The sequence below is a fragment of the Nymphaea colorata genome, chromosome 6 (assembly GCF_008831285.2).
Source record: "Nymphaea colorata isolate Beijing-Zhang1983 chromosome 6, ASM883128v2, whole genome shotgun sequence".
In the NCBI taxonomy this organism is placed as follows: Eukaryota; Viridiplantae; Streptophyta; class Magnoliopsida; order Nymphaeales; family Nymphaeaceae; genus Nymphaea; species Nymphaea colorata.
This window is the reverse complement of record NC_045143.1, coordinates 15,722,464-15,736,361: the sequence shown is the minus strand read 5'-3', so window position 1 is coordinate 15,736,361 and position 13,898 is coordinate 15,722,464. Positions and strand designations below refer to the sequence as shown.

Below are 13,898 nucleotides of genomic sequence, written 5' to 3'. Positions count from 1 at the left end.
TCTTACATTTCATGGAAGATTAGACTCAATAACATGATAAGACCATCTGGGGCATTGATCGTAAGTGTTTGGTTATAGGTGAGGGTCTTAAGGCCTCTGTAAGATCATGATAACATCATGGCTTGCTTAATTAGCTCTTAGATGAACACCCCAGCTACTAAATACAATACCCAACTTTGATGTTCACAGTCGCATGTGGATTGGCAGATTTCTCATAGTTGGGGCTGCTGAACGTGCAGCAAGTTTATGATAAGGGATGCTCAATACAAATGGTCCATTAGATCATGTCCTTAAGATACACCCTTGCCATACTTGTTGCAACCTATCCTACACCTACCATCCATCACTAATTCATTTGAATTTAAAAAGGGAAATCATATCATTCCACTTCTTTTTTCGTTCAGCTTATCTTTATGTCCTTTTCATCCACCTTAAAGCAAAGATATCAAAATGTGCAGTGGAACACATCTTAAAAAGGAATTGACATCATTCATCACAAGGGAAAAAAAAAACAAAAAAGGAACCAATCATGTAATGCCAAATTAGCCAACCCAAAGCAGCAAAAAAGAGAAGAAAAGGTCAGATTGTCAATAGCATGCTTTGGAAACCAAAAATAAATCTGCACAGGTTGGCTACCACAATTGTTTTAGGGTCAGCAACTCAAACAAAAATTTGGCAAATAAGACCTCATTTGCCGCTCCAGTGCCTGGATAAAATCGTCCATCTTCATGTCTATGTAAAGAAATATAGAGCACCTTCAAAAACATTGCTTGTTAGAATACAGAATACAGAACACAGGATTTTTTGCAAACAACGCTCTTAAACAACAATCACAGATGAACCCCATGCGATACTTATGCTAAAAACTAACTAGAACTCAAGCAAAATGCTGAACTGAAGGGAAAGAGAGAAAAGTAGCAAACAACTTCTACTTCATTCATTCATCAACTATCTTACAAAATGAACCCACGTCCCCTCATATAGAGAACGGAATGGCTTGCAGATCTGGATCCATTTACAGGTATTGGAAACTAACTAGATCCAGTTACACAGATATGGATCCACTACTTAGATATTTATAGTCAGGATCAGAACTAAGGTCCAAATAACCAAACAAAAACCCAAGCATAAGTCGTATTAAATCTCATTATAATTCAAAATAAGTTGGATCTGGATCTATCTGCTTCTGGCTCTGCATCAGGCGCCAACACCTTGCATCGCCTAAGTCCAGCACTTAGGTGATGCAAGTGGAGTAGCACCTAGGCATCACCTATCCAATACCTAGTTCATTGAATAAAGAGACAGCTGTCCCCTTTCAACTCTCTATCATATATTCATATGTGTACATATTCCTACAACTCTACTTTCATTTGATCACATGTAGACAAAAAACGACCACTAGTACATCCAAATGAAAAGCCTAGACAATCAACTTTATATTATTGTAGAGGCTCACCGTGCGGTTTCCTTCAAAAATTTCTTGGGTACCATTACCATGATGCACATCCTGCAATGTCAAGAAAACAACTAAAGTCAATAAAGCCTCAGAGCATTAACTTCAAACTTCCAAAAATAGACACTTCCCAAAATGTAACAAACGATCAACACAGAGTAAACACGTATGGTTAAATCATGAACTATACAAGCACGTCTGAGGATTCACAAAAGACTACCCAATCAACAATTAACACTCTATCTGCACCAGCAGCTTGAGCAGCCAAGGCAGCCACTGCTGCATTGTTGTGCAAGCAAAAGCCCATTGGTTGTTTCAAACCTGCATGATGACCAGGAGGTCTGACCTGGCTTGTGACAGGTGAAAAGGAAATTGTTATAAGTTATAACCATGAATAAATGACAAAGGAAAAGGAGAGAGAATGAGAGAGAGAAAACATTGGATATTCAACCCACAAGTGCAAAACCATTTCTAGCATGTCCTTGCATAATAGCTGAGGCAAGATCTGCACATAATCCTGCTGCAAGTCTTGCAGCTCGAGCTGAATGTCCATTGGCATATGTATCAGATGTGAAGTAACTGTCACCCAAAAAGAAAAGGAAATAAGTTTATCTCCTTCTTGAGAAAAATAAAATGTAGAGAAACTATGGAACAATTGGAAGCAGTGCAACGGCTAGTTTAGTTAATAAACTGCCCTGAAATGAATATAGGAATTAATGCTCCCAGTGCACTTACTGCACTTCTGATCTGTTTGTGCTGCTGTGAAGAGTTTGTTCATTGTGTATGCTAGGTTCTTATCGAACCTAAGGTTATTATTTTGGATTCTTATAAATCTTCATTCAAGATGTTCATAACACAATTTAATTACAAAATAATGGTGATTAATGTCCTTGTATTATCACTTCCTTGAACAAAATACATAAGTGGGCAGTAAACTCATGCATATAGGTGTTTGCACTTATCAGATTTCTATGCACAGCACATGATAAATAGAGATCCTTGAGTGACTACTCCTAAACAGCATTCTCATTTGCTTACTGTAGAAGTCCAGGACAGAAAAACAAGCGAAGAACTGAACTGCAAGTAGCATCTAAGTGTCTTCTGCACTAGATTTTATGAATATAAACTATTTGTGTGTATCTCAACACTCCCCCAGTTCAAGTATATTGATTCTTACACTATCAACTGTCCTGTCTTTTCACAACAAGAATATGTATGTGTATATCAGCCAATATCCTCCTTCAATGGTCAATGCAGAATATTTTAGCTGTTAACTCGTCTCAGAACGACAGGATAATCACTTTAGTTTCAGAAGATATCTGATGAAATAAAAGGCAAATAAAAATGCTGCTCTATTACATCAACGTCACAAATATCACTGTTTTCTTCCCAAAAAAAAAGGAAAAGAGAGGAGAAAAAAACAAAAACAATGAAAAGATAGTTGTGATGTGTTCTGAAAAAAAAAATGCTGAAACGAGAATCACATGTTAGTTGGACAAATTCCCAATATTTTTCCAAGAAAAACAAATTTCACAGTTAATCGCCAAGAAAAACCCCACAAAAACCCAATAATGATATTTGTCACAAACTCATTGGACTTAAAAACCTTCACCAATTATACCACCAACAAGGCTACGTCATCCAAAGCAGTGGTAGCTACACAAAGTAACAGACTAAGGACATTAAAGGCCAAAGTGTACATGAAAAGAACCAAAAATATATACCTCGATAGCATATAGCTAGTTGCTTTAACAGCATTAACATGCTCCATAGAATGAATCTGCATTGCATTTTTAGCACTATAGCACACATCACAGACCTCAAAATGAAGAAATAAATAAATACATGCATAAACTTCAAAACCAGATTGTTGACTTTGTAATATCTATGATATAAGGAAATTTCACATGGAATGGATATGGGAATAAGCACGAAACAGATGCACTTAAGACAACTTGCTAGCATGAAAAAATGAGAGAACATTTCCCGTGAATAAATAAGCAAATAAAAATATACATCTGCACATTCACAAAACTATGTGGGTGTATATGCATTTGTGTGCACTAAGTAAACAAATTGCACAAGTTGACAGTTGATATTGTAATCTAGATGACATTAAAACTTGACCATAATTTGCAGGGCATTTACCTAGATACTAGATTGTCAATATGTCCAACAGAGGTAGTTTGAGTCCCTTATAAGACCCTCAAAATAATCAAATGCATTTATATAGAATAAAGCATCAAAGACACACACACACATATATAAAGAAATAATGAATATATTTCTACAGATTAGGGATTAATTGGCTAATAAATAAATAAGTTAACCAGTTGACCAATCTGACCAACTAGCCATGGGTTGACAACACACAACTGACTCATTCAATTATTCGGGATTGTAACACTTTATGTTGAGAAGCTTAGTCATGTATTGAAGATTGTGAGATGTCTTTAAGCACATACAAGGGGGTTAAGTGAATGGTTTTCTTGGTTCCTACTTCCTAGCCTTTTTGGGGCTAGAACCAAGTTGTCAAGGTTTAGGGTTGGGATCCACTAAACTAGGAGCCTGAGCTCAGTGTGAGAGTGTGTCCGATCATTAGAATGGTACCAGAATCAGTTCAACACTCAAACTTAGGATGGCGGTTGGGATCCCAAAACTAGAAGCCCAAGCCAGTGTGGGAGTGGCTTGGGTTGTTATAGGGATTACAAATACTATGATTAAATGTCTTAAAATATTTTATAAATCACTAAAGTTGATACAAAGACATTAGAATGCTTGGTTAGATTCACTTGTGTGCTGATCTAAATTGTTATCTAGTGCTATTCATGATACATAAACTAAATATGCCAATACAAGCTCACCAGATTTGTCATATAAATGATATGGAACTCTTGGTGAATGGGACCAGCTAGGCCTGGGCTTCGGGCCGGTCCGATCCGGCCGTCGGCCGGTCCGATCCGGCCCGTCGGGCCGCTCAGTCTGGCCTGGGCCCGGCCCGATAGCCCGGGTCTCGGCCTGGCCCGCCCTCCCGACCCCCTTTCCCCCGCCCTCCGGTGTAGGAGGAGGGAGACGGAGGAGAAGCGGCGAATGAGGAGGAGGGGGAGCGGCGAGGGAGACGGAGGAGGAGCAGAGGAGGAGGGAGCGGCGAGGGAGACGGAGGAGGAGGGAGAGGGGAGCGGAGAGAGGGAGAGGGAAGCGAAGAGGGAGAGGGGAGCGGAGCAGAGAGGGAGAGAGAGGGGGAGCGGAGCGGAGAGGAGGGGAGGGGGAGCGGAGGGAGTGAGGGAGACGGAGGCGGGAGTCGGGCCGAGCCAGGATTTTCCCAGCCCGAACCCGGGTCCGACCGGCCCGGCCCGACACCCAGACTTAGGACCAACATCTATTTTAGGCTTAAATACAATTACAAATGTTATTTTCTAGGTCACACAGATGATTCAATATTGACACGCGTCGACGCGACACAGGTGTAGGTGCGGCCCTTATTCACACCAGCTGCAATCAAGAAGAGTCGGGTGTCAGCTGCACCCGACCATTTTTGTCATTTTTGGATCACATCCGACAGCGTCAAACGCGAGTCAGTGCGGTCAAACTGTGTCATGGTTTTTTCGTCCATTTTTTTATTTTTGATTTTGTTAAAACCGATGTAGGGCACAATCGTGCCCCTTCCCGCTCCTCTCTATCTTCCTCTGTCTTATCCCTCTTGTATTGAAGCACCGGTGACCGACGCTCACAACCTTCCAGCACGAAACTACAACCAGACGGGTGGCAGGTGTGTTCTTCCCCCAACGGCAGAGAGCAGTTGCTTTTCTCTGTTCTTATCCATCTTACAGTCCCTTTCTTTGTTTTATTAATCTATTGTGTGTCGTATTGATTTCTTTTTTACGTTTGTTCGTTTTCTTTGTGTTCATTTTTTCATTAGATGCTAGTTTAAAATTTTAACCAAGCATCTTAGTTTGGTTTTGCCATCTGAATGACTCAATGTTTCATTGACTGTTTTCATTGTTTATGTTTCTATTTTTTGGTTTTGCCGTCAAGACTCAGCCACTCAAGACCATAGTCACAAATAATGTCTCGGAGTTTTAAACGACAAGGTTTTTCTCGGGTATAATACGGTGAGCTTGAAAAAAAGAGAAAAATACAGTAAATTTTTAAAATATTAAAAAACTAAAAATGAGAGAAAATAAAATAAATGAGAAACTAATAACACCAACATCAAAAGATAAGTAGATTTTGCAACAAATAAAAAATAAACTATTTGGCATTAAAAAAACTGAAAAACGAAAAAAAGTGAAAAAAACGCGAAAAAACATGTCAAAAACGTGTTTTTTCGTTTTTAATGTTTTTTTCAAAAAAACGCATTTTTAAGTTTTAAACGGCCATTAATTTATCGCGTTTTTAGAAAAAAATGAGTTTTTTGTGATATATATATATATATATTGTAATAATAAATTATTATTAATAATTATACCCTCGCCGCACTGTGCCGCTCCGGCACCTGCACCCTCACCCCACCTAGGTGAAATAGGTTATTTATGTTTGCTACCTATTCTAAGAATTTAACACAAGGATTATGTTTTTTGGATGTGTTGCTAAGAGTCAGCAAGGTTAAGAACAAAACAACCTGAACTCCTTGAGAAACACAACTTTGAATGAAAACAACACTAGTTTGGAAGAAAATTAAATAAACTAAGGATAATTGCATGACAGACCCATCATTTAGGATGAGCGGACCATGTAAGCAACTAGTATTGTGAATGCCACAATCAACAAATTCTGGTGAAATAGAAGATCTACGACACACATAGATACACAAAAATGCAAATGCACATAAAACACACATACAATAACAGAGATCAGGCCTACCAATCCAAGCTCTTCAAGGCTAGCCTCTCTGGGAGGGATGGGAAAGCACCTTCCTGGAAAGATACCTAAAAGTGAAACAGAAAAAGTTAACAAACATCACTTTAAAAAACCATCAAGTATTAGGAAAAAAAACACAATAAAACATGTATCCAGATGTGCATACCAAAGTAGTGGCTTGTACAAAATAATAACTCATACCTGCCACTGCAAAGCTGGCAGCAATGGCTCGAAGACGATCTGGTCTTTCTGGATGGGGATGGGACTTTTGATCGACCTGCCAAATGAATTAAAACCTTCATTCAACCATATAGAGAGATGTACAATTGGAATGAAGAAACTGACATACAGTCTGAATTCCTAATTTTATTTAAGAAAATGAACTGTCTAACAGGAGCTCTTCTACATCAGAAATTTTGAAATAGTTAGAAGTAGTTGCAGCACTGACCAACACAAACACTTCATATGATAATTGGATATCAACATGAAATAGCTTCCACTATGGCAATTAAAGGATTTCAGGTTTGAAAATGCCGAAAGGTTATTCAATCTCCAAAATTTTAGATGAGGTACTTCATTAATTGGTGCTAATGCGATTTGTTAGAAATTTGTAGAATCACCAGAATCTACCAGTTGCAAGAAGCGAGAAAAAAAGGGAGAGAAAGAAATAGGTGTTGAAAGGCAACAACTCCCAACTTGCATTCACTTTATACTAGAACTTAAGTATAAGCAAATGAATAATAACAGATATTACAATATGCACGACACATCATTGCAGATCAACACTTTTATGAAGTCTACGTCCAGAGAGATGAGCCTTAGTGTCCTCCCTCAAGTTCTACATAGTTTTCAAACTATGGATAACTTGCCTTTCAAGGGCCAAAATCTGCCTTCAAGATATTTGATATTTGCTACTTCAATTTAAATCCTCTTGAAAATATATCAGCAATTGATTATCAAGTTCGCACATCAAACAAAAATATATTTTTCTTCTACCCAACTAGGAAATGGTAAAGCATATTTGAACTTTGATGATACCTATAACTTAGTTATCAATAGAATGCATCGAGGCACACTGCACCAGCAGAAATGGTGCCTCTCTTCTACAATTTGTAAATATAATATGTGAAATTTGGATTAAAGAAGAAGATTAGTTGTAAGGAAACTCTTTAGCATACCTCTGAATGAAGTAGCATTCTCTCATCAAAACCAACTAAGGTGCAATCCTTTGATGGTGGCCATTCCATACAAGGTTCTATAAAACCATAAAAAGAATAGCTAGTACCAAAAACAATCATCTATGTTCAAGTAGAAAGCAAACAAAATAGAAGAGGATTAGAAAGAATGAAAGTGAAACATGAAGAACAGTTCACTTAAAAGTTAAAACAAATGAGTCACGAATTCTAAAAGTTTAACCATATACAACAGGAAAAATATAAAACCAAAACAGTAGCATGCTCCTATGGATATGCCACATATCGTTCCAGACCTTGAGGACATTATACTCCAAAGTACTGAGTTTTGAAGTGTAGATATTACAAAAACAGCTATAGCCATAGGAACGGTTCTTTTCCTTCAGCACCCTCACACAGATGCTTTGGGCACTAATTTATTAAGGAGCTGCCATTTAGGATTTTCAACGAGAATAAAATATAAACTTTAATTACAGTTTCTGGATAGCAAACCAAACAAACAAAAAAATCTCAAAATTCAAAAAGGACCTGAAAGAAATCTCCTAAAAGTTGGATCACGAACTTCAACTTTTGTGAAATAATTTTAGCATAAACAGTCACCATAGCTAATATTTTTCAGGTTCCTTTTCCTTTTGGATTTTTTCTGCAAACACTAAGCTTCTTAGCATGATTGCCATATCAAAAGACCAGATTGTGTCTGTCAGACAGTGTCAGGCCTCCACCAAACAAGGTTCTTTGGGGGGTGGGGGGAGGGGAGAGAGCACACATACATATGCCCCACAAATACATAGACCCATAGTGACCAATCAGGTACATGAAAGCCAGGTTCTGAAATAACCAAAATTTGGATGAACAGAGTTCCACAATTTCCATCAGCATTTGTAGCAACAACTGTTAATTGCAAAGGTCATCAATCACTATCAAGCATTTAGACAAAAAAGGCAAACAAACAAAAATAACCTGGAGCAACATCGGTTTGTTTTTTAGGTACGATAGACCCCAGGTTTACAACTTTGATCATTCTTATTGACAATGTCTGAACTTCTATTTGACTATAATCTATACATCCTACACGCTTTCACATGTCTCCAGAGTTAAGCTAGCCTTTGAAAGGGCAAATGGTTGCACACATGCTCCATATACAGCGATCAAGGATTTGGCAAACAATTGAGGACGATGACAAAGACTATGACGATGATGATGATAAAGAAAATCATACGGATGCATACACACCTAGATGTCCAGCGATCGCCTCTGCGTCATCAGAAAACCTTCTCGAGTAACAGTAGAAGCAAAAGACCCCTTGGTAAGTATCTCTGATTCCTGGATTTCCCCGCAGAACTGCAGAACAATAACATTACTAAGGTCGACAATCCACCCAGACGCAATAATCACAGCAAGTTACCCAGTGAACCGACGAACGTCCAAGTTTCAGTGAAGAGACAGCATACATCGCAATGGAGAACATCGTCAAAGTTCGGCATGGTACGTTGATGCAGAACCACTTCTCACTACCAGCAGGTTGCAAGTGAGGCTCCCAGTCACTATCGCCTTCGTCGTCGTCATCTTCAGGCTGATCTTGTTGATGGTACCAGTCACCAGATCTTGCAAATGACCGTCTCCATGTGCTCTTCTCTGTAGCCGTGACTGAGTGGAGACTGCAGTCAGAATGTCGGAGTTGGGATTTTCTCCGGGATGACCACTGACGCTGCCATTTCTCGAGCAAACACCGCGGGCAGCAGTTCCCATTTCCGAAGCCTCATCTTTTTGCTGGATAGCATTCTCAGTTAGATCCTGTACAGATGCCTAACTCTCTTACCGCTTTCCCCTACAGGTCGCCTATCTGTTCTTTTCCTGCAGCCCCACTGTTGCCACGATGGAACCCGCCCATGGCAGCGGCCTCGTTTTTATAACAGCCATTTTCATTGGCATGCGAGTCTCCCGAATCCATGACAATCCCACAACCAATGCAGTGCCTCGATCAGAAATTAATTTGGATCCTGAGCTAGGATGCACGACGCTTACACTAATAAGGAGAGTGCGAATATTGCATATGAAGTTATGAACCCTAGGAATGAAAGGAGATGAAACCTTACGGTTTTGAGAAAAACTGCAATGATTGTCGGTAGGTACATTTTTTCTTCGCTGAAAATGCATGTTCATGTGCATCCAATATCAAAAGCAGGATAGGAAGAGCCATCACAAGGTAAGAGAGAGAAAGAGAGAGAGGCCCTAAAGTCGAAACCAGTCATTTAGGACAGCAAATGCAATCGAGCAACAGCGTACTAACAGGTAAGAGGCAACAGGTGATCCACCATGGCATCCAAGAGAAATTTCTTGCAGAAGTCACCGCGCAACCACCGAACCACGCGCGTTCTTCTTCGTGTGTCCGAAAAAACTCAGGCCCCGCCCTTTCTTTCAATGAAACTTTGAAGCCCGTCTCCCGGCAGGTCTGCAGTGCAAATCGAAAGTTTTAAGGGCACTTAGTGTAAAGAAGTAAATATTAATCCTTGTAAGGACAAATTCACTATATAGCATTCATCAACATGTATTCATCAAACATCAAACCCTAAAATCTTATCGTCATAAACAAAACATATACCTAATACCTAAACCTTAACCGTTAACACCAAAACCTTATGCCCTCAACTCCACAATTCTTGACACTAAATCCCAAATAGTGAAACCAAACCCTAGATGGTTAACCTTAACCCTCTACCTTAAGGCCCCGTTTGATGCTCAGCAATTTTACTTTGAGGGAAAGTTGTTGTTACCTCGGTGAGTCCGACTTTTTACCATCAACCTTTTTTTGCTCGATCGGGCTTTCTCTTTCTATTCTCCTTTTGTTTCTCTTTGTTAGAGAACAGCGTGGTGGGGCGATTATTTTTCTTCTCCTTCACCATCCCTCTTTCGCGTCATCTTTGTTTTTTGTCTCTCCCTCTCCCTCTGTATGTTGGCTGCACGTGTCATCTCTCCCTTTCCCTCTGTATGTCAGTCGCACGCCATGAAGCAGCCATCATCTATTCTATCCATTTTTCGTGCTACCTTTGTAATTCTCTCTCCTATCACCATCCATTTTTTTGTTATGTGCATGTACATACAAGAAGACTACCTGTTTGTCAAACTAGAGGACCCAATATTGTTCGGCGCAAGGTAAAACCCTAACCATATGTGACCGACCTTTTTTTGTGGGTCCTTTATCTTTGTCATCACATGAAATGTTTTTGCGGATTGGTTAGAGGATCGTCGATTGCCGCTATATCAAATGCAAAATCGCTAGCGGCTAACTAACTATCGGTTGTTTGTTGTCAATGTTGATGCCATTTGCTTCCATCGATGTTGTTTTTGTCTGTGTTCTCAAGTACTTGTGGAAAGTTTTGGGTAAAATACCTCTTTTCTTTTACAATTGCATTTGTGAAACTCGAGAGCAATTCTTTCCTTGTGCTAACAAAAACAAACATGAATGAGTAGTGGAATTTACTTAGACAACAAATGAGATTTTAATCATTATTGTGCTTTTCAATTTGCTATTATGTTTTTTTGCCTTCTTGTACCAACACTTGTATTGACAAAAAAAAATATGATAGGGAAACAACCAGATCCTTGAACAATTAAACAAGTAGTTTTATGAACCCTATTGTCGCAACAAATGTGATTACTTTTTTCTTATTACAGAGTGCTCAAATGTTGCTTCTTTTGAATGATATCTCATATTTGAAACTCAGAGCCGATTGTGAAAAAGTCATATTTTTTTTTGTTTTCTTTAGCTTTCTTTAATTGCAGCCTTTCCAAAGCACCTCCACATGTCCGTCACATATGTCCACTGTAACGCTCGTCTTTTTAGAATTGGGTTGGAGCGGGTCCAGACCCGGACCCGAGATCTAAGTCGTGAAGGAGCCCGCGTGAGGGAACTCTTTCCCCTCCCTCGCCTTCCTCAACGTCTCCTTCTCTTGTCTTCTGCTGGTTCGCACGGCAGAGAGCGACGCGAGCCGGAAGGTTGTTGCAGCGGCGTTGGGTCGGCGGAGGAAGGACTGCGGCGGCGCTCTGGTAAGCCCTCTCGACCTCTGCCTTTCTCCTTTGCCTTTTCCCCCTTCCTCTTCCTTCTTCTTCTCCTCCCTCCTATGCAGCCTCCCCCTTCTTCGTCAGCACCCTCTGCTCGCACGATCCCCCCTTTTCCTCTCCTTCTTTGCTCGAGCTCCTTCCCCGTCCTTTCTGTCTCCTCCTCGCCATCTCCCCCATTTTCCCCATCTCTGGCTTTCCCTCTTGGCATCCTCTCGCCTCTCTTGCGCTCTCTCTTCTCTGCCTGCTTCCCTATGTCAGCACCTACCCTCTCCCTCTTCTCTCACGCGCTTTCACCCTCACTGCCTTCTTTCCCCCTTTGATCGAACCCTGTCTCCCTCTGTCGGCTCCCTCTCCTTAACCGTGTGAGTCACCTTCAACCGAACCCTTGTCTCTCTCAGTCGAGCCCCTTCTTGCCTTGCCAATTGCCTTCTTCTCATGGCAGACCTCTAATTTCCTCTCCTTTTTGTGGATTCTCATCGTAGCTTTTGTCGTTTGAATGGATTGCAGCTTGGGGACGTTTTCCCCCTCATACCAGTGAAGTGAGGGCATTAGTGGTGAAGGTAGCCAGCGATTTTTGGCGGTGGCACTTGACTGAAAACTTGAGGAGGCTGTTGGAGGTGTCACAACAGTTTGAACACTTGGATTGGGGTGAGCAAGGCCTTTTTGAGCTGAGATTATTGAATATTATCTATTAGAGCATATATAATTATTGTTTGAGCATGTTAAAGTTCAGAAATGATGTTTTGGGACGCATGTTAGCGATTTTGCTTTTTGGGGGAAGAGTAGGATTATGTTGGAGAAGTTGATTCATGGCTATTATGATCATTTGCGATGAGTTAATTTTTGAAGCAATAGGGAAGCATGGTTAGGATTGTGGTGTTGTGGAGAAGTGTATGACTGTCTTTGTGAATGTTTGGGAGCGTCTTTGTCGACGTGGGTAGCATGTGTGGGAAGGAAGAGGGGTACCTGTTAGTAAGGCACCTTCACTAAGGAAGCAAGAGAGAAATAGATTAGTGATCGATTCAAATTGATGATGCGAAGCTTAAGCCTTTGGAGGTAACCTCTAGGGCTGAGGAGAAACCCTTTGAGGGCTTTGTGGGACGACACAACCCGTTGACACCCTCTTGAGGCGATGACACGTGCCTCAATGATGTTGTTTTGTATTTGTTTGAATTGTTTGGGTATCTAGTATGAATCTTATATTTTGTTTATGTCTGCAGGAACACCGGGCATGTCCCGTCGACCTTGAGCAACCGGATTCGAAGCTTGAGGCATTTTGAAGAGCCTGTGAGCATGCCACAGGTATGGTAGCATTCCAGGCAAATCTCTGCCTGGGGCAAAGGTATGAATGTGTGTTCCTAGGGTCGTGGGATCCTAGGATTGTGATGCAATTGATTGACTATTTAGTGAATGAATGTGTGTATGCATGTAAATGTTTTGATATATGATATGAATTGTTTTGGAAAGACTATGAGAAGTTTGTTTTGAAAATATTATGCATTTGCATTTTCATGCTAGAATGGATAACTGTTTAGGACAGATGAGGCGGGGTATCGAGTCGAGTGTCTCATCGACTCCAATTGTGCATTAGAAAGCATCCTAGAATGATACTTGCATAGGACAACTACGAGTCAATCACAGATCGAGACTACTCTTTGTGGTTTAGCTTAGTTTTTGAAGAAGTGAATGATATGATGAATGATGTGAATGTTTTGTTCTGTTGCATACACATTGTTGCGTGCAATGATGCAAATAATGGAATTGGAGGGTAGTTGTACCCGTATTGTATGACGGGTAGCTATGACTGTTATTGTTATGTGTAGTCCTCGTGTAGAGGCAATTGGAGGTGTAGGTGCACTCGTAAGGTGCACCAACCTCATGAGCTAGCCAGTCAGTTTGTGAATGTGTTAATCTAATGATAAGAATGAATGAATGAATAAGAGATGAGAGGCGAGTGGGATGTAGCAATGTGTTTGGGAGACGTCTGGCTTTTGCCACTGGTCTCGCCTGTTCGGAGCGCAGGCGGTGTAAGGCCCCAAGGTTCTGTTGCGTCTTGTGCATGTAGCGTTGGGCTCCCGCCTTCCCAACCTAGGTGTCATAGGAAAGGCTGAGTATCTCTCCTTAGACTTCACACATACATGCACGAGTGCTCTACCGCTGCAGCGGATGAAATAGATCCATATTGTTCTGGGCCACCACAGGGGTTGTCTCTCAGCTGTAGGCCGCCCGCGTTGTGCACGTGCTTGTGTTGCACCCACAGGAACTGTTAATGCACTGAAGTTAATGAAAATGTATTGTATATGGTTGATTGTACGTGATTGAAATGCATG

The 13,898-nt window shown here is 40.6% G+C and overlaps 1 protein-coding gene across 1 annotated transcript in view; it reads right to left on the bottom strand.

Moving 5' to 3' along the window:
- Positions 1-13,898, bottom strand: part of LOC116256224 (histone deacetylase 15-like) — a 52,036-nt gene that overhangs the window by 17,067 nt on the left and 21,071 nt on the right. Inside the window, 12 exon segments of the mRNA XM_050078464.1 lie at positions 687-755; positions 1,457-1,507; positions 1,674-1,799; positions 1,909-2,032; positions 3,178-3,233; positions 6,317-6,381; positions 6,515-6,590; positions 7,492-7,591; positions 8,277-8,397; positions 8,742-8,847; positions 8,958-8,995; positions 8,998-9,264. Of these exon segments, the coding sequence (XP_049934421.1) occupies positions 687-755; positions 1,457-1,507; positions 1,674-1,799; positions 1,909-2,032; positions 3,178-3,233; positions 6,317-6,381; positions 6,515-6,590; positions 7,492-7,591; positions 8,277-8,397; positions 8,742-8,847; positions 8,958-8,995; positions 8,998-9,264 (1,199 nt within the window).